At 42.6% G+C, this 25,475-nt stretch overlaps 1 protein-coding gene across 2 annotated transcripts in view; it reads left to right on the forward strand.

The window, feature by feature from the left end:
- Positions 1-25,475, forward strand: part of ZFP64 (ZFP64 zinc finger protein) — a 119,574-nt gene that overhangs the window by 83,094 nt on the left and 11,005 nt on the right. Inside the window, exons 1-3 of one of the 2 annotated variants that reach the window (XM_007533293.3) lie at positions 10,241-10,712; positions 16,362-16,511; positions 17,143-17,205. In XM_007533293.3, the coding sequence (XP_007533355.1) occupies positions 10,598-10,712; positions 16,362-16,511; positions 17,143-17,205 (328 nt within the window). In that variant the 5' untranslated portion in view covers positions 10,241-10,597. Of the gene's footprint in view, positions 1-10,240; positions 10,713-16,361; positions 16,512-17,142; positions 17,206-25,475 lie in introns of those variants that run through there. The other variant, XM_016192527.2, reaches the window with a different exon arrangement.

Genomic DNA, 25,475 nt, shown 5'->3' on the forward strand with positions numbered 1-25,475 from the left:
GTGGATACATTCCCCCCTTTTTTATTGGCTTAATGATGATCGACAAGATCGTAGGAAAAGAGTGGTACAATTCCACACAATTCCCAACGCCAGAGTTCTGTATCCCTTCCCCTCCATTGGAAGCTTTCCTATTCTTTATCCTTCTGTAATGTGGACCAAAATTCTTTATGAGGTGCAGAAAGTGGAAAGTCTGGCTTCTATAATTGCTTTTCTGCTGGACATGGGCATTGACAGGTAGATCCATACCCCCAGCCTGTTTCTGTATTTCTCTAGTTGGGCAGAGCTCTGGAAAGGTGAGACTTCACAACACATTGGTGGGATCATCTGCCCAGGGAAGTCAGGTTGGCATCATGGTAGCATCTGCCACTTGGTGGCTGAAAATCATTAAGCTATAAAGCAGAACAAATAGTTTAATAATGAGGAACCTAACGGTAAGAGTATAGAAAATAAGATTTGGGTCTTCATGTTGGAAGGAACAAAGAAGTCTATTTTAAGTATATTCCAAGGGGCCCATGACTTTACTAATTTTTGCCTGCACTGACAGCTAGCATGCAGGTGGGCTAAAGGTGTTGTTTGGACACCCCCTATTTTTTAAAGAACACTTTAAAGGGCACTGTCCTCTACCCCTACTTTGTTGAACCCAAAACTAATATTACTGGATTTGACTTATGTATTGGGCTCTGTAGCTGTGTGGGACTTGCTTTTTTTCTTCAGTCAAGTATACCTGGAGTTCTGTCCATTCTTGTATAGATAAATCTGCCCAATCATTTCTGTTTGCTGACTGATATTCCATGGTATCACTAAACCTCAGATAATCTAATCATTCCCCTATTGCTGGGCATTTGGGTTACTTCTCAGTTTTTCTGTTTAGAACAATGATGTTGCCACAAACATACTTGGATATATGCACCCTTCTTCACACATGCAGAGGTTTCACTGGAGGAGAATAAATGGAAACCAGAATTGATAGGTCATTATCAAATGCATTTAATTATAGCTTTTTTTGCCAACTAGCCCTCCACAATGGCTCTACAAATTCACCCTCCCACTAGCAATGCATTAGAAGACCAAATTGCCTACACTCTTATTAGCAGTAGATGTTATTGATGTTCAAATTTTTATTGATCTGATAGGTTTTAAAAAAAGGGGAGAGGAAATGCATGGTTATTTAAATATTAGTTTCACATAGGTTGGTGAGTCTGAACAGGTCTTATACATTCATTGCCCAGAAACTACATTTAACAAGATCCTATTCTACACATTAATGGTTGAGAAGCACTGAAATCAGAATCTGATTTTTTTTCTTTTAAGTAGTAACAGGAGATGAATTGAGAATCATGTGTTCATCCAATGCCCAAAGTGATTTTCTTGTTCTGCATTTTTTAAGTGAGAGAGAAAAAGGTAGGAGAGAGGGAGAGACACAAACCACTGTTCTACTATCCATGAAGTTCCCCTAGTACTATTCATGATGCTCCTATTTTGTGCCAGGTATGGGACCCTGGGCCTCACATATAGTAAAGCATTTGCTCTACCCACTGAGTCAACTCCTTGGCCCCAGAATCTGCTTCTTAACAAGATTTCTAAGTGATTTGTGTCCCTGTTAAATTATGAGAAATCTGGGAATCAGAGTCTGTATTTTTGCTTGTTTTGTTTTTTTGTTATCATTGCTGAGGCTTCAGTGCTGTGGGCCAACTTCTTCAGATAGAAACAAAGAGAGGGAGAGAGAAAAAAAAAAAAAAAAGACATCACAGCACTGGACTTGAGGAGGACTTGAACCTGGGTTGTGCACATGCTAAAGTAGTGTCTGCATTTTTAAAATGATCCCTAGTAACTTGCACACATAAGTTTTAAAAAAGGGGTAAGGTGTGTGGTGTCAGGAATCACTGGAACATAGCATATGCTCACTTTTTATCCAGCGTGTATATTTGATCTTTTCTACTGAGGCAGATAGAAATGAGATTTCTGCGGCGCCCCATCAAAAATGCCAGAGAGCCTGACAGGGTCATCTCCTCTGGACCTGCATTCAGACTTCAAGGAAGCTGGGCAGAAAGGATGAGAATGGGATGACACATTCTCCCCCCCATTATTGTTACAAATAATTATACTGTCACAATTGATTAATAACACTTTGGCAGTGCCTGGTGGGAATGGAGAGTCAGAAGCACCCCCTCTCCCTTACACAGGGGCATATTTGAAAGTTACATTATGAAAGTGGGGAAGGTGGGTCAACATAGACAGACAAAAGAAGTCGTGTTATGACCTGCCCCTCAAAGAAAGAATGCAGAGACTGAGGCCTCCCAGGTACAAGTTGATGTATCGAAACAAAGAAAGATTAATAGTTAAACTTTACCAGATCTAGATGAGCAGTGGCCCATGACTAGGCAAAGATCCGTATGCCCCCCATAGAAGATTAATGATAGAAAGAGCCCTCAGCAAAAGTCAAAAATAATTCTGAGTATGACCTCCCCTGAGAACAGGGCGATATTAAGTATTGTACCATTCTTTACAGTAATAGGGGAGTAACATGTAGCCTGCCAAAGCCACAAGACTGTGATGCTTATTGCTACTTCCTTATGAGCTAGTTGTTTAGGCAACCTGAATGTAAACTGAAAAAGTATAACAGCTAATGCAGTTTCACTATTAAAATGAGTCCAGATTCACCCTCCAATAGAGTGTGGTGTCTATCTGTTCTCCCTTGCGCCGACTCCTGACCCACCAGGAGGTCACTTTCCGAGACCCCTGACTCTCCTGCTGTCCATCCACTGTGGTGGTCCACGGCAGATTTCAACTTATTTTAACTGGAAAGTTTTAATCAGAGATGGGCTTGGACTTTTATTTGCGTATTTGCCACCAAGGTGATCACCTGCATGCACAATTCTTCCACTCTAGGTAGAATCATTATTCTTCATATTATTTTAGATAGAGGGAGAGAGAAATAGAAGACGGGGCTAAAAAAAAAGAGACAACACAGCACTGCTTTACTGCTCATGAAGCTTCCCATGTAAGTGCTCCCCTGTGGTGGCTAGGGGCTCAAACCTGGTTCCTTAAGAATAGCGAAGTGTGCAGAGTCTGGTGGTAGCGCAGTGGGTTGAGCACACGTGATGCAAAGTGCAAGGACCCGCATAAGGATTCCAGTTCGAGCCCCAGGCTCCCCACCTGCAGGGGAGTCACTTCACAAGCAGTGAAGCAGGTCTGCCGGTGTCTTATCTTTCTCTCCCCTCTCTGTCTTCCCCTCCTCTCTCGATTTCTCTCTGTCCTATCCAACAATGACACCAATAACAACAATATTAACTACAACAATAAAACAAGGGCAACAAAAGGGAATAAATACATATAAATTTTTTTTTTAAATACTGAAGTGTGCACTCTACTGGGTAAGCAATCTCCTGGGCTGGAGCTTGTACTTTAAAAAATAATAACAAACCAATTTTTTCTTTTCTTGTTTGAATTTTTTGTTACTCTTTCTCTGTTTTATTTGATAGAGGAATAAATTGAAAGGAAAAGGTGAGATAGGGAGAGAGAAAGAGACACCTGTGGCACTACTTCACAACTCATGAAGCTTTCCCCTAGCAGGTGGGGACTGGACTGGAGGCTTGAACATGGGTCCTTGCACAGGGTAACATGCACACTCAACCAGATACACCACTGTCCATCCCTCAAATTTTTCTTTTTTCAAGAATCAGCTAGTTGCTGAGTCTCCCAACTTTGCTTCAAATACACCAAAGTTGATCCTAGACACTATGCTATTGTTTCCTTTCCTAGGTTTCTCCCAAGGCTGCCTTTTATATCTGTGTTTTCTTTTATTTTACTTATTTGTTTTAATTAACTAATTTATTTGATAGGACAGAAAGAAACTGAGGAGGGAGGGGGAGATAGAGAAGGGGTTAGAGGAGAAATACCTGCAGCCCTCCCTCATTATTTGTGAAGCTTTCCTCTTATAGGTGGGGGCAAGGGGCTTGAACCTGGATTCCTGTGTCTGTGTGTTCTTCTGGGTGTGTCACTGCCCGGCCCCCAATTTGCACTTTTTAGCTTTAAAGCTTCTTGTATTAAACCAGGCCCTCTTCATCACACCACACATCATGTCTTGATTGTGGTATCTATCACTACTGAAAATGACCCATGCTTTCATTCATTCCTTTGTTTCTTCTCTAACTTCCCTACTGGACTTCATCTTTTCTCTGATTCTCAGTCTAATACCTAGCAAAGGAAGCTAGGGAATGGTTTAAGGAAAGAAAGAAAGAAAGAAAGAAAGAAAGAAAGAAAGAAAGAAAGAAAGAAAGAGGAAAAGAAAGATAGAAAGGAGAGAAGGAAGAAAGGGAAACAAACTTATGACTCAACAGCATAGTGTATACCTTGTACGTGTGAAGCCCTGGGTTCAACCCCTAGTACTGCATGGCAAGGAAGACAGCCATAAATAGAATTTCATAAATAGTGGAGCAGTGCTTTGGTCTTTCCCACACATAAATTTAAAAATCAATTAAAATTGTTATTAGATAAACAAATGAGTGAACTCCTAGCAAGTGAAGAAGTAAGATTTGCTCCTGCCCCCTGTCTACCACAATTGGGACACACATTCACTCACATTCACAGCTATTCATAGCTATGTCCATAATGAAGAGTAGTAGTGGTAATGATAGGAATCAAGTGAGGTAGCTCAGAACATGTCCCAAGCCAAGTACTTGTACCCATGGGAGAGCCAGGATAATCAGAGAGACAACTGTAATTTACTTTTGATCTATTTTTTTTTTAGAAAATAAAACCATTACTTGGGTGTATTAAATGAGTAATGTTAAATTATGTATTGAAACTCATCTGAAAGCAGGGTAAATCTGCATCTCATAGGGACTGAGTGATGCCAACATGTACTTGTTTGCTTCCAATTTATTTCCATGTCTATCTGTGCCTACCTCCTTGGAACAACTGACTCTAGGTGTGTTAGCTATTATTATAGATAACTATAATGATGACCCTATTATTATAAGTCATAATTGTGAATACTTAGGACTGCCCCCGTACTCGACGTTGCTCTGTGTACTTTGCATATATAAATCCATTCACGGTAGCTGTATTTAGCAACACCATCTCACTGGTGAGAAAACTGGAGCCCAGTGCAGCTTTGTCAAGATCACAGTTAAAACAGTTAGAATTCTAAGTCAGCCTGTGCTCTTAACTACATCTAGAATTTTCCCAGTGTTTCATACAGAGGTGAAGAATGACTTTTGTGTAATTCAAAGGTGTGCTGTTTACCTCTTAGCAAAATATTTAGGTTATTAAAATTACAGTTGTTTTCCATTTTTCTTTTCTGAAAGTGACAAGATTGAAAACTTGTTGACTTTTTTTTTTTTTGTCACAACCTAACAGACACTTTTAAAAATTAGATAGTGGACAGAAGTTGTTGCAATGGATAAAGTATTATACCCTCCAGCATGAGGTATTGAGTTGGATCCTTGGTAGAATGATACTGTAGTTCTACCACTTTCTCATTAACCTTTTTAACAATTAGGACACAGGTGGTCATTAAAGAACAAGTAAATAGTTTTCAAGAGGCATCTAAAGAGATAGCATTTTGAAATGTATATTTGACCATAATACCCTTGCTAAGTAGTGCTGTTGCTGAAAACAATGAAAAGTTTTCACCTAAAAATCTTTTCTGCCTGGGAGTTGGGCAGTGGCACAGCACGTTAAGTGCACGTGTTGGAAGCGTCATGGAAGGGCATCAGGATCCCGGTTAGAGCTGCAGGTGTCTGTCTTTCTCAGCAGGTCTGCAGGTGTCTGCAGGAGTCTGTCTTTGTCTCCCCCTCTATCTGCAGGTGTCTGTCTTTCTCTCCCCCTCTCTGTCTTCCCCTTCTCTTGATTTCTCTTTGTCCTATCCAACAACAACAGCAATAACAACACCAATAATAATAACGACGATGATAAACAACAAGGGCAACAAAAGGGGAAAAATAAGAAAATAAAAATTAAAAAATAAAATAAAATAAAACTTTCCTGCCTCTAAATTTGACAACAAAATTATCAAATTAATAAAGCAAATTCTCATTTGTTTAATTCCATTTTCCCCCTCCCCACACCCCATGTGACCCTAGGGTTCAGTGCCTGCATGATGGCCTTTTTGATCTCAGTGGCCTTTTTTCCCATCTTTTCTTTGATAAACAGAAAGAGATGGAAAGAGAAAGAGAATCATCTGCAGCCCTGCTTTACTGCTTATGAAGCTTTTCCACTGCAAGTGGGAACTAGGGGCTTGAACCTGGGTTCTTATACATGGTAACGTGTGTACTTTACCAAGTGCACACACTTTACCAGCCCCCATTTTTTAAAATTCTAAACAAATTTCTAATTCATTTAAGTAAATAAAGAGCTTGCATAGGTTTGAAATTCATTAAACCTTTCTTAGATAGAATTATGAGGCAAGGAGGTAGCATGCAAAAGACTTTCACACCTGAGGCTCCATGGCCCCAAATTCAAACCCCAGCACCTCACAAGACAGAACTGAGCAGTGCTCTCATTAAAATAAAGTTAAAAAATTACATATGGGGCTGGGTGGTGGCACACCTGGTTGAGTGCACCTATTACAATGCTCAAGGAGCCAGGTTCTGCAGGGGGAAATCTTTGCAAGTGGTGAAGCAGTGCTGCAGGTATCTCTCTGTCTCTTTCCCTCCCTATCTCCCCCTTCCCTCTTGCTTTCTGGCTGTCTCTAACCAATCAATAAAGATAATTTAAAAATTAGGATAAAAAATTACATATATGTGTGTTTTGTAATATACACTCCTTGGTTAAATTTGCAAAAGTCCTGGTTAATCATCAAAGCAAATGAACATCTACAAACTGAATTTTTAAAAACTGAGTTAGAAATCTATATCAAGTCATTAAAACCAAATATGTCCATGGACTTTATTTAGAGCTATAACTGAATGGATGTATTATGTGGAGCACAAAATTCCCCCACCCTTCTGGGTTCTTCTTGGGCTGGACAAGGAAACTTACTAACATCAGACAGATTAATAGGAAGAAAAAAGAATTACATGAATACAGAGAATTTACAGGAGCATAAATTCTAGGGAAAATGGTACAGAGACTTTATATCCTGAATTAAGAAATAGGATATAGGTTCTGGGACTTCAGAGAAAGAAGAGACAAGGATTGACTAATTGTCATTGATTAATGACAAGGATTGACTTCATATAACAATACCCTACTTCTAGATGTTTCACCTGCCTTAAGATAGGTTTCTCTGATAAGAAAAAAAAAAGGTTATTTTTCCAAGATGACCCTAAAACTAAGTAATCAGCATTCTTTAAGGTAATAGTAATAGTTTCTCATGAGGCCCACAGGGCCTTGGCTGACCTTAGTTCTACATACCAAGGTGGCAAGTATTTATAGAGAAAATTTTTCTTTGAACATTGCATAAAAGCTTCTCTGAACATTTTGTGGAAAATCTACCAGTTTCAAAATATTAAAATAATACTTTTGAATAACAAAACAGACTTAATCATTTATAACATATCTGTGGAAAACTATTATTTTCAGAAATTTTTTGTTAAAGTAATACAGGCAGGGAAAATACAAATGGGAATATGGTCAAATAGTGTGTACTGATTTAGCAGAAATTTGATGATTCCTAATGGGAGAATAGAGGTGACTTCATGGAACTTTTTGAGATGCAGGAGAAGGGGGGGTGGTAAATCAATGTCATCACTTTGTCATTAACTCTTTTTAAAACATATTTTATTTATTTCATTTTAATGAGAAAGAGACACAGAGAGAAACAGAGAGAGATACCAGAGAACTGGTCAGCTATGGCCCTTAGTAGTACTGGGGATTGAACCTGGGACCACAGAGCCTTGGCATGAAAGTCTTTTTGCAGAACTGTTAGATTGGCTCCCCAGCCCTATCATTAACTCTTAAACAGTCACCAACCCCAATCACACACACACACACACACACACACACACACACACACACACACACACACTGACTCTTTTAAAATGATGATCAGTTAAAAAAAAAAAAGTAAAATGATCATAGGTCTTATCTATGCTATTCATATGACCATGGCATGGATACAACCCAAACACCCATCAACAGGAAAGCATATGAATAAACTTGGTATTTCCACATGTGGAGTTGTATATGTCAGTCAAAACTGACAAATAACAGTGACACCAATATAGAAGGCATTAATACTATTAGTGTGGGGAGAAGTAATTTCTGGAAGATTACATACCCTTTATGAAGGAGTGCTTTAGTAACTAAAACTGTATTTAAAAAAATACACATAGGTCCATAAAGACTTCCTAAAAAGAAACATGAAGTCTCCAGAATTTAGGATGTTAGATATTAACATTAAACGGGGGAAGGTGGGAGGAAGACAAAGAGAGGTGTAGATTGTGCTTAATCTTCTAGTCTGGGGTGGTGAATTCCCTAAAATTTTTATCTAGCACAACAAACCAGGTGGCAAATAACCAACCATAGATGAGCAAAAGTCCAGAAATAATGAACCAGTAATGAAAATGTGCCATATGCTAAGGAATAGTTAATTAGTCCAGTTGTGTGCACCCGAGGTGGAGAAATATTTAGACATAGCAAATACAAACCCAGGCACACCACTCAAGCAATATAAAAGATACCTGATGTCACTCCCTGCCTCTACCTGATGTCACTTCCTGCCTCTATTGCCCCAGAAACAACCACTAACCCCAATTTAGACGCTATCTTTCAGAGAGAGATGATCCAAAAGGAGACATAATAAAAAAAGATACAGTATCTCATCATGGCTTTACAGGTATGTGTAGAGCTACCCGCAGACCTGAAAGAAGTTTAGTTTTACTCGGCTTTTTTTTTAATGTTTATTTATTTATTCCCTTTTGTTGCCCTTGTTTTATTGTTGTAGTTATTATTGTTGTTACTGATGTCGCTGCTGGGTAGGATAGAGAAATAAAGAGAGGAGGGGAAAGACAGAGAGGGGGAGAAAAAGATAGACACCTGCAGACCTGTTTCACAGCCTGTGTAGCCAACTCCCCTGCAGGTGGGGAGCCGGGGGCTCGAACCGGTATCCTTAAGTTGGTCCTTGCGCTTTGCGCCACCTGCACTTAAGCCACTGCGCGCCCTTTACTCGGCTTCTTAAGCCTGAGAGATTTTAACCTCTGTGACTTGACTTGACACTACACGAACATCCCTAATAAAAGCCCACAACTTGGAAATCAACAGGTAAAAAAAAAAAAAAATCTTGATTTTCTGAGAAACAGAAGTGTGTTTTTCACTGGTAGTCCCCAAGGGTTGGCCCAGAGTAAACTCGAGGAAGGGGGCACAAAATGTTGGGAAACCCCAGTCGCCAGCACAAAGTCATCCGCGGCTGAGCTGCCCAAAATACAGATTCCCAGGCTTCACCTTTAAGCTTTCGAAGGAACGTGTTTTTTTTTTTTTTCTCTCAACAAGGGCCCCCCACGTGATTCTCAGGTTGGGGCAAGCTTGCAGCACGGCCCTGCCTTAAATAACTCCCCAATTCGAAGAAAGTAAACATCTGGGAGATGTAGGTGGTTCTCTAGCTCCCAGAAGGATGTTGTTCACCTGGTGCAAAGGAGGGCTTCCCTGCCTCCCTCCCCACTGATCCCGGGTCTCACGGAGGTCCTAGCCAGTCTGAGCACGAACACCAATTAGTTCACCCACCCCACCCCCAAGGACCACGCCTCAGTCACCTGCTGGGCGGGGCCCGCGCACTGTTGGCCCCACCAGGAAACTGCTCTTGTGTGGTCTCAGACCTGGGGCGCCAGAGTCATGGGACCTAGGTAGTATAATCAATACAGATTCCTGGCCTCTGCCTTCGCCTGAACACTGAACTTTAGAACCTACATTCCTAACCAGCCTCTCTGGCCTCGTTTAAATTTAAGTATTCAGCTATAGCTGAGAACCTCGATTGGAGGCCGTGCTTATCAACCCTGGCTGAACATAGGAATCGCCCAGGAAGGGGGGGGGGGGGACCTGCCAATCTCAGGTCCCAGACCAGGTCAATTAATTCTGAATCTAAAAGCATGAACTGTACAGCAGGGGCCGCAATGGCATCACCTGGGAGCTCGTTAGAAATACAGAATCTCAGGCCCCACCCCAGACCCACGAAGTCAGAATCTGCATTTTAACGAGATCCCCAGTGATTCGGGCGCACATTAAAGTTGGAGAAGAACGGTGCTTCTGAAATTTTAATGGGCAAACGAATCACCTGGGGATCTCGTTAAAATGCAGACACGGTTTCTCAAACTTTAATATGCATGCAATCACCTGGGGAGCTTGTTAAAATGCAGATTCTGATGCAGCGGGTCTGAGGTGGAGCCCGAGAGTCTGCATTTGTAACGAGCTCCCGGGCGGCGCGGGCGGTGCAGGCGGTGCAGGTGGCGGGGGCGCGGACCTCATTCCCCCCGACCTCGGGGATCTGGCTCCCGGCCAATCAGCCGTCAGGGCTCCTGATAAATGGCCCTGCGAGGCTGATGAGCAGTCTCCGGGACATGCGCGCTCTTGCGGAACGGGGGTAATCTCCCAACTCCGAGAATTAGCCTGTGGAGTAGGCCCCTCGGCAGGACTCTCCAGGAGCCGGGGTCCCCAAGCCATGTCGCGGCGCAAGCAGGCCAGGCCCCAGCACCTCCAACCCGGGGAGCCGCCGCCTGAGCGCTCGGAGTGCAGCGCCGCGGCGGCGGCGGCGGCGGCGATGGTGGGAGCGCCAGGTGAGTAGTGCGGCGGCCACCCGCCGGCCGTTCACCTGGCGGGCGAGAGAGACCCGGGCACGCGGCGTGGAAAAGCCCGTGGGCTCGGACCTTGAAGCCCCCGCGCCCTCCTCCGCCCATCAGCGCCTCCCCGGTTTTGTGGATCTCACCTCCTTTGTAAATTATCCCCATCTTAACTGTTATGTGCATGGGGCCCGGGTTTCTCTTGCTACTCCTCCCCTTACCCCCAAGCACTAAGGGTCATTCACCGCCCCAGCACGCCGCAAGAATGCTTTGAGACCTTTTTGGGGTTATCTCGTACCCTCCCTGGTCCCTGAACCCCTTGCGGCAGGGTCTCTGCGCCTGGAAAGTGAACGTTCTGAGACCCTGGCTTCCTTTGCAAGGGGCTGGCGGGGGCGGAGAGGATATCTAAAATTAATTAATATTAATAAAATGACTGAGTTTTTGCTGCTGCTAGAGCCGGGGCTAACCTCGGAGAGAGCGACACAGCAAAGAAAGAGGGCATCATTAGTCCTCCTGCAGCTTTTGTGGCCCAGTGGGGACAAGAAAGATGGCACAAGAGATGAGGCATTGAAGCGTGAGGTGTGTTAAGGGTGAGTGCTAGGGGGAAAACATCATAAAGCCGGGGAGGGAGGGGGCCTCTAGGGCAAAAACAAGCAGGTGGCAGGTTGCGAGAAAGCTTGCAGTGGAGATGGCTGGCCTGGGTAGGATACACCAGAGCGCAGAGGTCTGGGGAATCCGTGAGGCTGAAGTCCGGCGACGTTTGAGGACCCCATCCCCGCGGCTCCAGGAACTTTGTCTTTCGAGAAAGTGAAGCTAAGTATGTAGGATAAAGGTTGGGGTGGGAGTGGGCAGAGCAGTGGCAGAAGTCCTGTTCTCTACCCTACCCCCGGAGCCTGTGGTCAGTACCTTGATCTCTGGCACCTTACCGCCTTGGCATCTCCGAGATGGGGAGGGCTCTGGAGTCTGCATTTCTAATTTGCTTCCCCATTGGATGATACTGTATTAGGACAGAGACTTGATAGGGTCTTGTTTGTTCCAACCTCACTCACTCTTTGCCTTGTTGAGCTGGTACCTTTTCTTGGGGGTGGGGGGAGAGGTTTTTCTTTTCCCACTCCCCAATATCTTCCTGGGTCCAAAAAGGGGTGACTATGTGTATATTGGGGGGAGGGCGTGTTGGCTAGTTTCAGTCTTGTGCTCCACACAGGAGAGTGGGGATGGAAAGGTTGACCTGAGTAGTGCTGTATGACAAACTTTTTTTTTTTTTTTAATACTAGAGCACTGCTCAGCTCTGGCTTATGGTGGGTACAGGGGATTGAACCTGGCACGCTGAAGCCTCAGGCATGAGAGTCTCTTTACACGACTATTAATGCTTTCTAACCCCATCCCCACCCCCAGTGGTTCTGTCAACCTCAAGGAATTGTTCCTAGTGAATTCCTTTAACTGTAGATGTCACTGGCAGGGGCTTGCTGGTGATGCATCTGCATTTTGAGATTTAGAGGGTGTTCAGTAAAGCATCTCTATTCTCTGCCTGGACAGCTACCACAGCCTTCCAGCCAGTAGGAGGCTTTTTATTTTTATTTATTTATTTGCTTTTTACTTTTTTTTTATAAAAGGTCTGTGATACTGAGCAAGAGACCTGCTTTGCTCAGTGTTTTTTCTCTTTCCATTTGGGCTAGCCTTTAAGTCAATACTGAAAACTCATAACTAATTGAAGAAAAGTTTCTGGAGCAGACAAACCTTATAAAAGAAAGTTTTTCCAAGTTTCTCTAGTTTCTTTTTTCTAGTAGCTTCTCTAAAAGTTATAAATGTGCATGGTGCTAAAAATAGATTCTATCAAATGGAACCCATCTGCATTTTCAGACTAGAAATATTTTTGTCCCAGATGCCATAACTTCAGGCGAGTGTGGATTTTGGACATTCATGGGTTTCCTTAATATGTAAAGGTAAAGGAAGGCTGACCTAGCAAGCCCCTCCACCTGTCACTGTTTTCAGTTAAGCTTTGTTGTATTTGACTGTTTTCTGGTAGGGAGATTGGTGGATTGGAGATGGGTTTACTTTGTTTTCTCGTAGGGAGATTGGTGGATTGGAGATGGGTTTACTTTGCAAAATGTATTTCCTTAATCCCGAGAATCTGGTAGCTTGGATGTTGTCTGCATTAGTGAAAGGAGCTAGTAAGATTTACATGGTGCTGGCTTATGTATAGGTTTCTTTTTCATGTACTAAAGAACTTAACCTTTATCTAAATCTATGAGATGGAACTGTTGAGGGGGATACTCACTAGCTTTCTCCTATTAGTCAAGTGCTTTTATCCTACTAGTCAAGCAAATGCTCAATTAGTAGGAGAGAGAAATCAGAGTTAATGGCATAGGGGTGTAGAATTTACATGACTGTGAATTCTAAAGCAAATGGAACAAGCAGGAGTTTTATATCCTGAGCTAAAGAGTGAAATAGTAGGTAGAAGCCTGAGATGTAGAGAAGGGGGGGTGACTTCATTTGACAAAACCAAATGCTCTAGAGGTTTGCTCTGCTTTTAGATAAGTTACTTCAATAAAATAATACTTAAAAGGTGGTTACAGAAGATGTCCCTCAATCCAAGTAATCTGCATTCTTTAAGTAATGGTAACAGTTCCTCCCAGGGCTCACAGGATCTTGGATGACATTAGTCCCACATACCACATACCAAGTGACACACATACTAGAAGAAACTTACTCTAGACATCCTGGGAAACATATGAATACACATTGGAGGGAGTTCAGTCTCTGCAGGACCATTGTACAGATGTGACACTTAGAGACAAGGAAGCTGAGCAGCTTAGTTAGGGTCACACAGCCTAGAAATGACAAAATTGGAATTTGAAGCCTACCAGCCATCTTGCCCAATCACTTTGTTAAACAAGGGCATTAGCCTCTTAGACTTCTTCTCTTCAGTCTGCCTGGGTTCCTGTAAGACTACAATCCCTTAAGAATTGGGGGGAGGGGGTTTCTATTCTAATATGTGAGTGGGCTTTGTCTTCCTCTATGAACCATGTGGGGAGCAACTTCCAAAAGTGGGGGTTATGGGTTCTAATGAGCTGAAAACTTTGAGCCCTGTAACTGGAAGCATCTCCTCTGGGCCAGCTTCCATTCTCAAAGTTTGATCCCCAGACCAGTAGTGTCCACATCAGCTGGGAACTTGTTAGAAGTGAAAAATTATTGGCTCCACTCCAAAGCTACCAAATCAGGAACTGAGAGGTAAATCCACCTGTATTGTTTCTTAATAAACCCTCCAGGTGATTCAGATACACAGATGTTTGAGAAGTCCTGGCTGGGGACTGTGCTCCTCTGACTCAAATGTGAATAAGAATCACCTGGGGATCTTGTTAAAGTGCAGAATGATTCTGTAGGTGGGATGGGGCCTAAGGTTCAGCATTTCTAACAAGCTACCACATTCAGCTGATGTCAGTACTCTGGTGACTACCCTTTGAGTAGCAAGAGCTTAGAGAAGTTAGATCACATGGAGTGCTTTAAAAAAAAAAATGCAGGTATACAGAGCCCACCTCCATCTCTTGTCAATATGTTTGAAAAACTGCATTTAATCTACAGTTCAGTTAAATCTGATAGAGGTTGGTGGGAGGATGGTCTGGGTTGGGTTGTCCTGTACTTGGTAGGATTTTTGGTATGTGTCATCCCTGACTTGACCCAACTGAATGCCACTATTGGATACATGTATAAATGTGATCATGATAAGTAAAAGTGTGCCCAAGTATTGCTTTATGTTCTCTAAGTGCAGGTAGGGGCAAAATGTGCCCTTGAGAGCCACAGGACTGGGTCCACCATTCAGACAACCAGCTAAGGGACCTCTAGCTACTGAGATGTGACAGCTCATCTGTTCTGACACCCTGTAATGGCATTTATACAGCACAGGCTGAGCACTCTACTAGGATCGTACATTTTTAGTAACTGACTGTAAAATTCTGAGGCAGGTCCATTTTCCGTTTTCAGTATGGAAAAAAAAATTTTAAAAAACAGGTTAATTTGCCCCAGTGGTCCACAGCTTACTAAGCAAACCTTGCCTAAAGTTGAAGTCCCACCACCACTACCACCACCACCATATACATGCTTTACAGCTTCTCAGAAGGGAGAAGAGTCACCTTTCACCTTGTCTCAGGGAAGATCAAATTCACCTTAACAGTTCCAACATTGGTGGGGCCGGGTGGTGGCGCTGCACCTGGTTGAATGCATATGTTACAATATACAAGGACCCGGGTTCAAGCCCCCCAAGTCCCCACCTGCAGGCGGGAAGCTTCATGAGTGGTGAAGCAGGGCTGCCAAGTGTCTCTGTCTCTATCTCTCTCTTCCTCTCAATTTCTGACTGTCTCTATCAAATAAAAATAACAAAATAAAAAAAACAAAAATTCAAACATTGGTGGCACCTCTATTTTCCTTAGACTCCATGTGAAAATAAATCACAGTAGAACCTTTAAGAAGTACTTAGTCTGGAGAGTCGGGCGGTAGCGCAGAGGGTTAAGCGCATGTAGCACGAAACACAAGGACCAGTGTAAAGATCTGGGTTCGAGCCACCGGCTCCCCACCTGCAGGAGAGTCACTTCACACACAGTGAAGCAGATCTGCAGGTGTCTTATCTTTCTCTCCCCCTCTGTCTTCCCCTCCTCTCTCCATTTCTCTGTCCTATTCAACAACAAACGACATCAACAACAATAACTACTACAATAAAACAAGGGCAACAAAAGGTAATATTTTAAAAAAAGAAAAAATATATATCTAAGCCCCACTCCCCAACCACCACCACCACATTGATGGAAGCTGCCTGTGAAGCGACCTTCCTGCAGGTGGAGAGCCGGGGGCTTGAACCGGGATTCTTAACGCTGATCCTTGCGCTTTGTGCCATGTGCACTTAAGCTGCTACACTACCACCCAACTCCCAGAAGTTCCTTTTTGTATGGACCACTGCTCAACTGTACTTGTGGTGGTGCCTTAAGATAGAACTGGTGACCTGGACTCCTTGGGCATGCAACTTTTTTTTCCATAACTTCTGTGTTGTCTCTCTGGTTAGAAGTTTTTGTTTTGTTTTTTTTCATATCACTTTGTGTGAGGGGGGGGGTAGAGTAACTAATGGTTTACGGTGCAGTATTTAGCACATGGGTACAATTTCTCATCTCCCTGTGATAGTTGTTGGCATAATGCTGTCTCCCCCAGCTTACGTCCTCTTCCAGGGTCATGCACCCTGTCATGAACCCCCAAGTTGTCTCTATTGTTTCTTTTCTCCTCCTTCTCCAGAGTTCTTTGCTTTGGTGCAATATGCCGTACTCAGTCCAAGTTTTACTTTGTTTTTCCTTTCTGCGGGAATATAAATTTTAAACTAGATTTTTCTTTTGACAGGTCATTTGAGAAATCTAGCTAGAAAAGTTTTTGCAGTCTGCACTGTCAGTTCTGTCATGGCATGTTGCCATGTTCCTGTCTCCTGTACTGGATTTCTTGGAAATTTGCCGAGCATGAGGACTTTCATAGACGAGCACCAATGTGGCTTTTGTTTTATTTACTTATTTTTTGAGAGAGGAAGGGAGGTGAAATAAGCCCACATACATTAGAAGACTTAAACCATGGCAGTTGCATATGAGAAATTGACATTCCATGTCTCTATTTCAGCTTCAGAACTAGACAATGATGTAACAAAGCCAGCTTGCCCCTCCACTGATGACAGTGATGCCCAGAAAGTTCCTGTCCCTGTCCTTCCTGCAGAGGCCAGGGAACAAACAGCCACCCTTGGAGAGAGAACATTCAACTGTTGTTATCCAGGTAAAGAACCATTTAGTTGCACAAACCCTTTCCCCATAGGTGCCGTCACACAGCTGAGTTCACTTGCTGCATCTTTGCCTTGTGCTCTTCATGGTGACAGCACCTAGGCCTTCCTCCTCTGTGGGTCCAGAACATCCTGTGACATCCACAGCCCAGCGTGTGACTCTAGGTCATGTGTGTTTCTTTTCCCAACAGAATAGATGTACATTTAAATATATATATATATTTTGGATAGAGAAAGAGAAATTGAGAGGAGGAAGTAGAGAGACACCTGCATCATTATTTCACAGCTTGTGAAACTTCTCCCCTGCAGGTGGGTGCTGGGGGTTTGAATCCGGGTTCGTGTGCACTTCCACCTGGCCGGCCCCAAATGTACATTTTAAAACTGGTGGGGTGGGTGGCAGGTGGGAGTTGGTGTTTGCAACAGATAGCTCACTCGGTAAACCTGCCTGTGTGCACACCCCAGGCTTGGGCCTTCAGTACATCACATGAGAGTCCTACCACACTGGGGTAAGCTTCTAAGCTATGGTCTCTCTCCCTCCCTCTTTATCTCAGTCTGAAGTGGTTAAATCATGTATATGTGAATCCCAGAAACACTAAATAAGTAAGCCAGCATTCTTTTTCCATCTAGGTTGCCGCTTCAGAACTGTTCATGGCATGAAAGATTTGGATCGCCACCAAAGAATTCACACAGGTATGTGTCTGTCTGTCCGACAGTTCGCACATGCTCATTTCCTCTTCTAAAACCTCAGGCGTATGGTGTTAGGTAAGCTGAATAGAGAGTCTCTGCTCATGAGATTGAGCCTTAATAGGTGGGCTGTCACCAATGAAATCACAACAGTAAAGTGCCATCTGTGGCAGTAGCTAGGAAAAAAACAGTAATGGAGGGCTTAATTCTGGCTGGTTGTGTAAGGCCTTCCTGTGAAGAGACCCGAGGTCTCAGTCTCATGTTCTTTCCATAAGCTGGCACACACCTATCCAAATGCTTCTTTCTCAAACTTGTCTGGCTGCTCAGCCATCTTCCATTACTTCAGAATAGGTGTGTAAACTTGTGGAAAGAAAAAAAATAAATAAAGATGAAATTGTAGAAGTTTGGGGCTGGGGAGACAGCACAATGGTTATGCAAAATATTTTCATGCCTGAGGCTCTGAAGTCCCAGGTTCAATCCCTAGCACCGCTATATGCCAGAGCTGTGCAGTGCTCTGGTCTCATTCCTTATCTCTATTTCATTGAAAATAAATAAAATGTCTTTTTAAGTTTTAGAGATTTGCAGGAGGGCTACACAAAGGACCTATGACTTACTCATCTTAAATAAGAGCAATAAACAGGAGTCAGGTGGTAGCACAGCGGCTTAAGTGCATGTGGCACGAAGTGCAAGGACCAGAGTAAGGATCCCAATTCGAGCCCCCGGCTCCCCACCTGCAGGAGGCGCTTCACAGGCTATGAAGCAGGTCTGCAGGTATCTTTCTCTCCCCATCTTCATCTTCCCCTCCTCTCTCTATTTCTCTCTGTCCTATCCAACAACAATAACTACAACAATAAAAAAAAGGGCAATTAAAGGGAAAATAAGTAAATAAAAAATTAAAATTAAAAAATCAATAAACATGCCACTTTTAGGTGCTTCCTTGGGCCATCAGATGCTGAGAATACAGCATCTTTTTGAGGCTATGACCCAAAGCAACATGCGGTGGTAAAGGAAGTGGCTAGAAATGGTTCCAGGATGAGCATCTATATACTTAACAAAAGCTCCAGAGTGCTTCCAGGAGAGTTTGCTGAACAATTTTTCTCTGGAAAATGAACATTGTACTCTAGACATTTGAGAAGGGGTCAATGAATCATAAAAGGCCTTTTATTGAAGGGAATATGTGTATTTAACACAAAGTTGCCAGAATGCTATCAGTGGGAGCTTGGAGATTGCAGGAGCTACTAGAACATAGATGCAGAGCCCTTTCTAGCATTGCATGTGCAGACAACTTCAATGTCCTAAAGATAGTCAGAGCAATCTGTCTCCTGGGGTAGTGCTACTGCCATCTAGTGGGAGGAGGCCACAGGTGCTGCCAAAATTGTGCAGTACACAGTCCCCATAACGAAGAATTGTCAGACTTCATTGCCAGTCTTAAGATTTACCTAAAAAGGGATAGGAGCTGGGTTCCAAATGTTTCATTATAATTAACAGTTAATGTTGATGAGAAATGCACTCTACAACAAGGTCTGTGTTTGGTGTAGGATTTATGAGCCAGGATTATAGCTGTGTGCAAACTGATTATTCTTCTAATACATGTATATTTCAACAACTTTTCTTTATCCAAGATACCTCTCTAGTTTTGAGTCACTTAACTGGTAGCAAGTAGAAGGGGAACCTGGGGTCTCATAGTCTTCCCCCCCCCCCTTAGAATATAACTGAGAATAGTGGAATTGTGGGACCCAACTAATAGCAGCTTACAAATGAAGTATTTGTGATAGTGAAATGGTCAAGAGTGGAATGGTGACCACTCATAATTTCAGGGATTTAGACTGTTGCTTCTTCTTGGTATAGTCTAAGGTAGGTTACGGGAACATTTAAGATCATGTGAATTAGTTCCCATTTGGCAAGAAATTAGCCATTATCCATTCTAAGCTGTGAAACTGAAGAGAATGAAGTCTCAAATCTATGTGATCCTGTGCTCAGCTAAGAGAAAGTTCATTACAAAGTAAAAAAAAAAAAAAAAAAAAAAAGGGAGAAATGATACATAGGACCAAATGGGATCTCTGACCCGCTGTAAGTGGGAGACAGGAGTAGGAAACTGTGTGTGTCTCACCAGATAAGGTTTGAACTTTGCCAAATGGATAAACAGTGGTTCTCCAACAGTTGCTTCCAGATCCTTTTTTAAGGGCACCAGTCAGTGCAAGTTACCATGTGCAAGGACCCAGGTTCAAGCCCAGAGTCACCATCTGCAATGGGGAAAGCTTCACGAGTGGTCAAACTGCCACAGGTACTTGTCTCTCTCTCTCTCTCTCTCTCTCTCTCTCTCTCTCTCTCATTTATTGGATAGAGACAGCCAGAAATCAAGATGGAAGAGGGGCAGAGAGATAGACACCTACAGCACTACTTCACCATTCGTAAAACTTTTGGGGCTCAAACCCAGTTCCTTGTACATTGTAACATAAACACTTAACCAGATGCTCACAACCCGGCCCCTCTCTCCCTTTCTCTGTCCCCCTTCCCTCAATTTATTTGTCTATCAGGTAAAATAAAACCCTAAAGAAAAAATTTTTTTTAAATAATGAACTCCTGTGACTTGGTAGGTGGCACAATAGCTAGAGCACTGAACTTAAAAAAACATGAAGTCCCAAGTGCAATCCCTGGCATAACATATGCCAAAATGATGCTCTGGTTGTTTCACTCATTCTCCCATGGCAGCCTGTGAGGTGGTGCAGCAGATGAAGCGTTAGACTGGCTCTCTCCTTTCTCCCATAATTTTTTTTAATTAAAAGCACAGGCTGATGAAATAGCTCAGTTTGATAGTACACTGCTTTGCCATATGTGTGACCCAAGTTTGAGCAGAACCCCGCACACACACACCAGCAGCACTGAAAGCAGCTTTGGTGCTATGTCCTATTTCTGTCTCTAACTTAAATATATATAATACAACTAAACTCTCCCAAACTAAACTCCCCTACCAAAGAGTTTAGTTACAGCACTAGAAATTCTTTAAGGCTAAGGAGAAAGGATAATGGTTATGCAAATTGACATTTGTGCCTGAGGCTCTGAGGTCCCAGGTTTAATCCTCAGCACAACCACAAGCCAGATCTGTGCAATGCTCTGGTGAAAAAAAAAAAAAAAAAAAACCAAAGGTTACACCAACTGGTTGTGCATGTTACAGTGCAAACCTTGGTTCAAGCCCCCAGTCCCCAACTGCAGTAGTAACCTTTGTGAGCAGTAAAACAATACTACAGATGCCTGTCTTTCTCTCTCTGACTTCTGGATTTCTGTCTTTAATAAATATTTTTAAAAATTAAAGAAATTGGGAGTCGGGCTGTAGCGCAGCGGGTTAAGCGCAGGTGGCGCAAAGCATAAGGATCCCGGTTCGAATCCCGGCTCCCCACTGCAGGGGAGTCGCTTCACAGGCGGTGAAGCAGATCTGCAGGTGTCTATCTTTCTCTCCTCCTCTCTGTCTTCCCCTCCTCTCTCCATTTCTCTCTGTCCTATCCAACAATGACGACAACAATAACTACAACAATAAAACAACAAGGGCAACAAAAGGGAATAAATAAATAAAATAAAATATTTTTTTAAAAAATTAAAACCAAAATGTTAAATGTTGGTTTCAAAATAAGTGTCCACAGCTAGAAAAATAGGTCACTTGGAAAGTGTGCTCTTTTTCCATCCATACAGCCTGTGTTCAAGAACAACCCCACTTCATTGAAAGAAACTGGTGCTGAAATACATGAAATCTGACTTCATGTGTGTTCTTGGAAATGGAAGAACATTCTAATTGTCTTTCCAGATAATTTCCTTTAATGCTATTCCAAAACACTTAAATAGTTGTTACAGTGAGGCAATAAGATAGTTTCCCTGAGAAGGTACTTACTTGTTTTGTCATGCATGGGACCCAGGTAGAAGCCAGACCATCCACTACACTGGAGGAAGTTTTGCTGCCATGCTGTGTTCTCCCCCTCCCTGTCTTCCTGTCAGAAAAAGCCAGCCCAGAGTGGTGGTGACTCAGTAATAAAAATAAATAAAAATAAAAATAAAAAATTATATCAAGGGAGTCGGGCGGTAGCTCAGCGGGTTGAACGCATATGGCACAAAGCACAAGGACCGGCCCAAGAGTACTGGTTCGAGCCCCCGGCTCCCCACCTGCAGGGGAGTCACTTCACAGAAGATGAAGCAGGTCTGCAGGTGTCTATCTTTCTCTCCCCCTCTGTCTTCCCCTCCTCTCTCTATTTCTCTCTGTCCTATCAACGATGACATCAGTAACTACAACAATAAACAAAGTCAACAGAAGGAAAAAATAAATAAATATTTAAAATAAACTATAAAAATTATATCAAATCCATAAATTTTTTAAATTGTTAAAATCCTGATCTGTTACACACTTGGAAAGACTCTTCACCCATCATACTATTCATTTGGAAAGTACTGGCCAATCAGTTTATATAATTCTTCTAAATGATTGGCCTATTCATGACACTCTAGGGAGAAAAAGAAAATCATCTACTAACACTGATCTCCTTAGAAAAGTCTAATACCTAGGAAGCTACAAGCCTGGATTAATAAGATACTTGTTCTGAAATCTTAACTTTTTTATTTTTCAGAGCCCAAATGTTGTCACGGCAGATCTATTGGTAGTTTTCCTTAAAATGAAAGGCTCGCCCACTTCATTTTGAACATGTGGCAGCTGTCAAGCCTGAAATAAATATAGTTTGTCAGTTACCCGTCGGGATAGTGCTTTGTGGAAGAGCACTTTTCACCTTTCAGTGCTGTCACTTCTTGTACTCCTGTGGGGTTTTCAACAGAGACACCTTGCATGTGCTTCACATTTCATCACACTGAACAGTAGCAGAGCTTACTTGCAGACAGGGATTTCATTCCAGTGGTCTATAAGGCTTTTTTTTTTCCAGGGAGCATGTGGTGGAATTGTTGGTGACTAGGCTCAGGGGCCAACAGTCTGCCATCATGGCTCCTGTATTGGTGCAAATACCAACAAGGAAAAACGCAAATCAAATTTTCTGTTGTATCATGAAATTACTAATCGAGGAGCCACCAGAAGTCTCTAAGGCCCTTGGGTGTTCAGAGTGGCTTTGAGACTAGAGAATAAGATCTACAGGTGGGGTAAGGGGAGTAGAACACTGAACACAGCCTGTGTGCTGGAAAGCAGAGTAACTGAGGACTTCCATGGCTTTGAATTCAATGGAGGTTTTTTTTTTAATCTATGTTATCAAAATAGTTCACTGAAAGCTTGCTAGGATGAGCTCTGAAGGCTCTCTACTTAGGTTTTTTTTTTTAAGAGAAAAGTGGACAGGTGTAGATCAAACTATGATAAAATGTGAATCTTAGTGGCATCTGAAGACAGCTGTCCTAGTTCCAATATCCCTGATTGTTAACTCCCAAAACTTATTCTTTCAGACTCAACCAGTGGAGTAGCCTCTGCTTGGAAAAGCCAAAGAAAAGCTTTTTTTTTTTTTTTAACAAAACAAAACATAAAACAATACAGTTCTGACTTATGATGGCTTCAGGAATTGAACCTAAGACCTCTGAGTTTTTGGTGTGGAAGTCTGTTGTACTACTGATGGTACAATCTCCCTGGCCCAAGAAAGCTATTTTTCTTTTCTGTCATCAATTCATGGCAAATTTTGTGAGGCTTACAGGCCCTTCTCAGTTTTTAATTAGAATGAAATCTGGGGCAAATGGTTCGACTGATAATGTCAGACTTGTATGCTTGAGGTTCCTGGTTTGATCCCCAGCACCACATGTACCAGAGTGGCGCTCTGGCTTCTCTCTTTTTCTTATATGTGAAACACTCTCATATGTAATAAATAAAATAATCCTATATATTACCATTCGCCTGGACCCAACTTCAAGCCCCAAATCCCCACCTGCAGAGAAAAGTTTAAGTGGTGAAGCAGTGTTGCAGGTATCTCTCTCGATTTCTCCCCATCTCTGTCTATAAGAACAGCAAGATACAGAAAAACAACTGTAGTAAAGTCAGAGGCCAGGTAGTGGTGCCCCCAGTTGAGCACATAGTACACAACGGCCCATTCCCCACCTTCAGGAGCAGATGTCTGACAAGCAATGAAGCAGGTCTGCAGGTATCTTTCTCCCTCTCTGTCCCCTCTCAAATTTCCTCTGTGCTATCAAATAAAACGAGCAGGGAAAAAAAAAAAAGGCCACTGGGAGCAGTGGATACATTGTGCTGGCACTGAGCCCCAGTGATATCTCTGATGACAACAAAAAAAATACAATTTAAAAAGAATTATTTCAGGAGCTCAGAGATGGCTCAGCCAGTTGAGTACATTACTTTGCCATGCTTGAGAACCGGAGTTTGTGCCCTCTACTGCCATGGGGGAGCACTATGCAAAGGGCAAGTTTCTATAAGCAGTGGAGTTAGTACTGTGATGTTTCTACGTCTGCCTCTGTCTCAGTCAAGGAGGCGGGGGGGGGGGGGGGGGAAGTCCACCAGGAGTTATAGAATTGGACAGATTCAAAGCCCGAAGAAAACCTCCAGCAACAACATGAGGACATATTTCAGTGCAGTTGCTACCAGTGTTAGTTGTGTGGTATTTTGACACACTCCAACCCTTGCTACCCAAAATGTGAAGACTAGTAATGACAGCATATCCTGGGAGCTTTCTAGAAATGCAGATTCCCAGGACCTTCTGAATCAGACTGAATTTCACTGTTTCTGTGGGTTTTGTCTTGAGAAATGGGTAGGATTTGGCCAGAAGGTACAAATTTCTCACTATCATGAATTTTGGGGGCATAGTGAGTACCATGGTGACTATAGTTAACAGTAGTGTATTGTGACTTAAAAGTTGCTAAGAGTACATCTTACATGTTCTCATCACAAAGTAATTATATCAGGTGTGATAAGGTAGCCTTATTATGGTAACCATATCTTAATATATCCATTTTTTTTTTTGTTTTTTTATATATAGACACCTGCAGACCTGCTTCACCGCCTGTGAAGTGACTCCCCTGCAGGTGGGGAGCCGGGGGCTAGAACTGGGATCCTTACGCTGGTCTTTGCACTCGTGCCACTGCGCTACCACCCGACTCCCAATATGTCCATGTTTTGAATCATCATATTGTACACCTTCAACTTAACACACTCAAGTCAAATATGTCTTGATGCTGGCAAAAACTACATATTAATGAGACCCTAAATTCTCCATGATTATTATGCCCAGTGATAAGTCTTTACATTGAATATTAGAACTTAGTGGCCAGTCTTTCACCTTAATTGTGAAGACGTTATTGGCATGGTATAGAATTCTGTTAAAATGGCTACAAGTTAATCTGTGAACATGGCTCCTGTCTGCTCAAGAGCATCTCAAATGCCATTGTTACTGATGTGGTTTGTTGATGACATTCATTTTTTGGAGGAAAGGCTAAATTTCAGAGTAGAAATAGGTAACTGTTTCCAAATTAGGTCTTAGACATCCTCCCCCCTTAAATTTATTTACAGGCCCCCATTGAAAACCCTCTAATTGGAATTACAGGTTATTTGGGGCAGGAGCAACAAGTATGATAAACTGCACACTGGCTTTTTAAAGACATCTGCCTAATAGTGACGGACTGGTTAGTTTCTACCATATCTCACTAGGCAGAACAAGTCACATGTTCAATCCTGAAGTCACTGGGAGAGGGCACCTCAGTTTTCATAACAGCATTTTTTTCCATCTCATTTTGGACAGAGACAGAAATTGAGGAAAGGGGTTGGTAGAGGGGGAGACACACACCTACAGCACTGTTTAACCACTCAGGTAGCTTCCCCACTACAGGTGGGGACCAGGGACTTGAACCCTGGTGGTCCTTAGACACTATAATGTATGTGCTCTACCAGATGCACTGCCATCTCGCCCCTGAACAATAAAGATGCCTCGGCATGTCTCTGCCATAATATTTTCTTAAAATTGATTTGGGTGGGGGATATAGATAGCATAATGGTTATGCAAAGAGATTCTCATGCCTGAGGCTCCAAAGTCCCAGATTCAATCCCTGCACCACCATAAACCAGAGCTGAGCAGTGCTCTGGTAAAAAAAAAAAAAAGTTGAACTATTTTCCTTGATTCAGACTTTGTGATTTTATATTTTCCTGAACCATCTATTTTATGGGGTAAAATTCTACTTCATAGTCACAATTGACTTTGTCTACAGTCCCCTTTCTCTTTTCCACTGTCAGGTGTGGGCGTCTTGTAATCTCTGAAGTCACTTTTGATTTTCATAAAGGACAGAGAACCTGCTGGCATCTGTTGAGTAGG

This window comes from Erinaceus europaeus, chromosome 1 (assembly GCF_950295315.1).
Source record: "Erinaceus europaeus chromosome 1, mEriEur2.1, whole genome shotgun sequence".
Lineage (NCBI taxonomy): Eukaryota > Metazoa > Chordata > Mammalia > Eulipotyphla > Erinaceidae > Erinaceus > Erinaceus europaeus.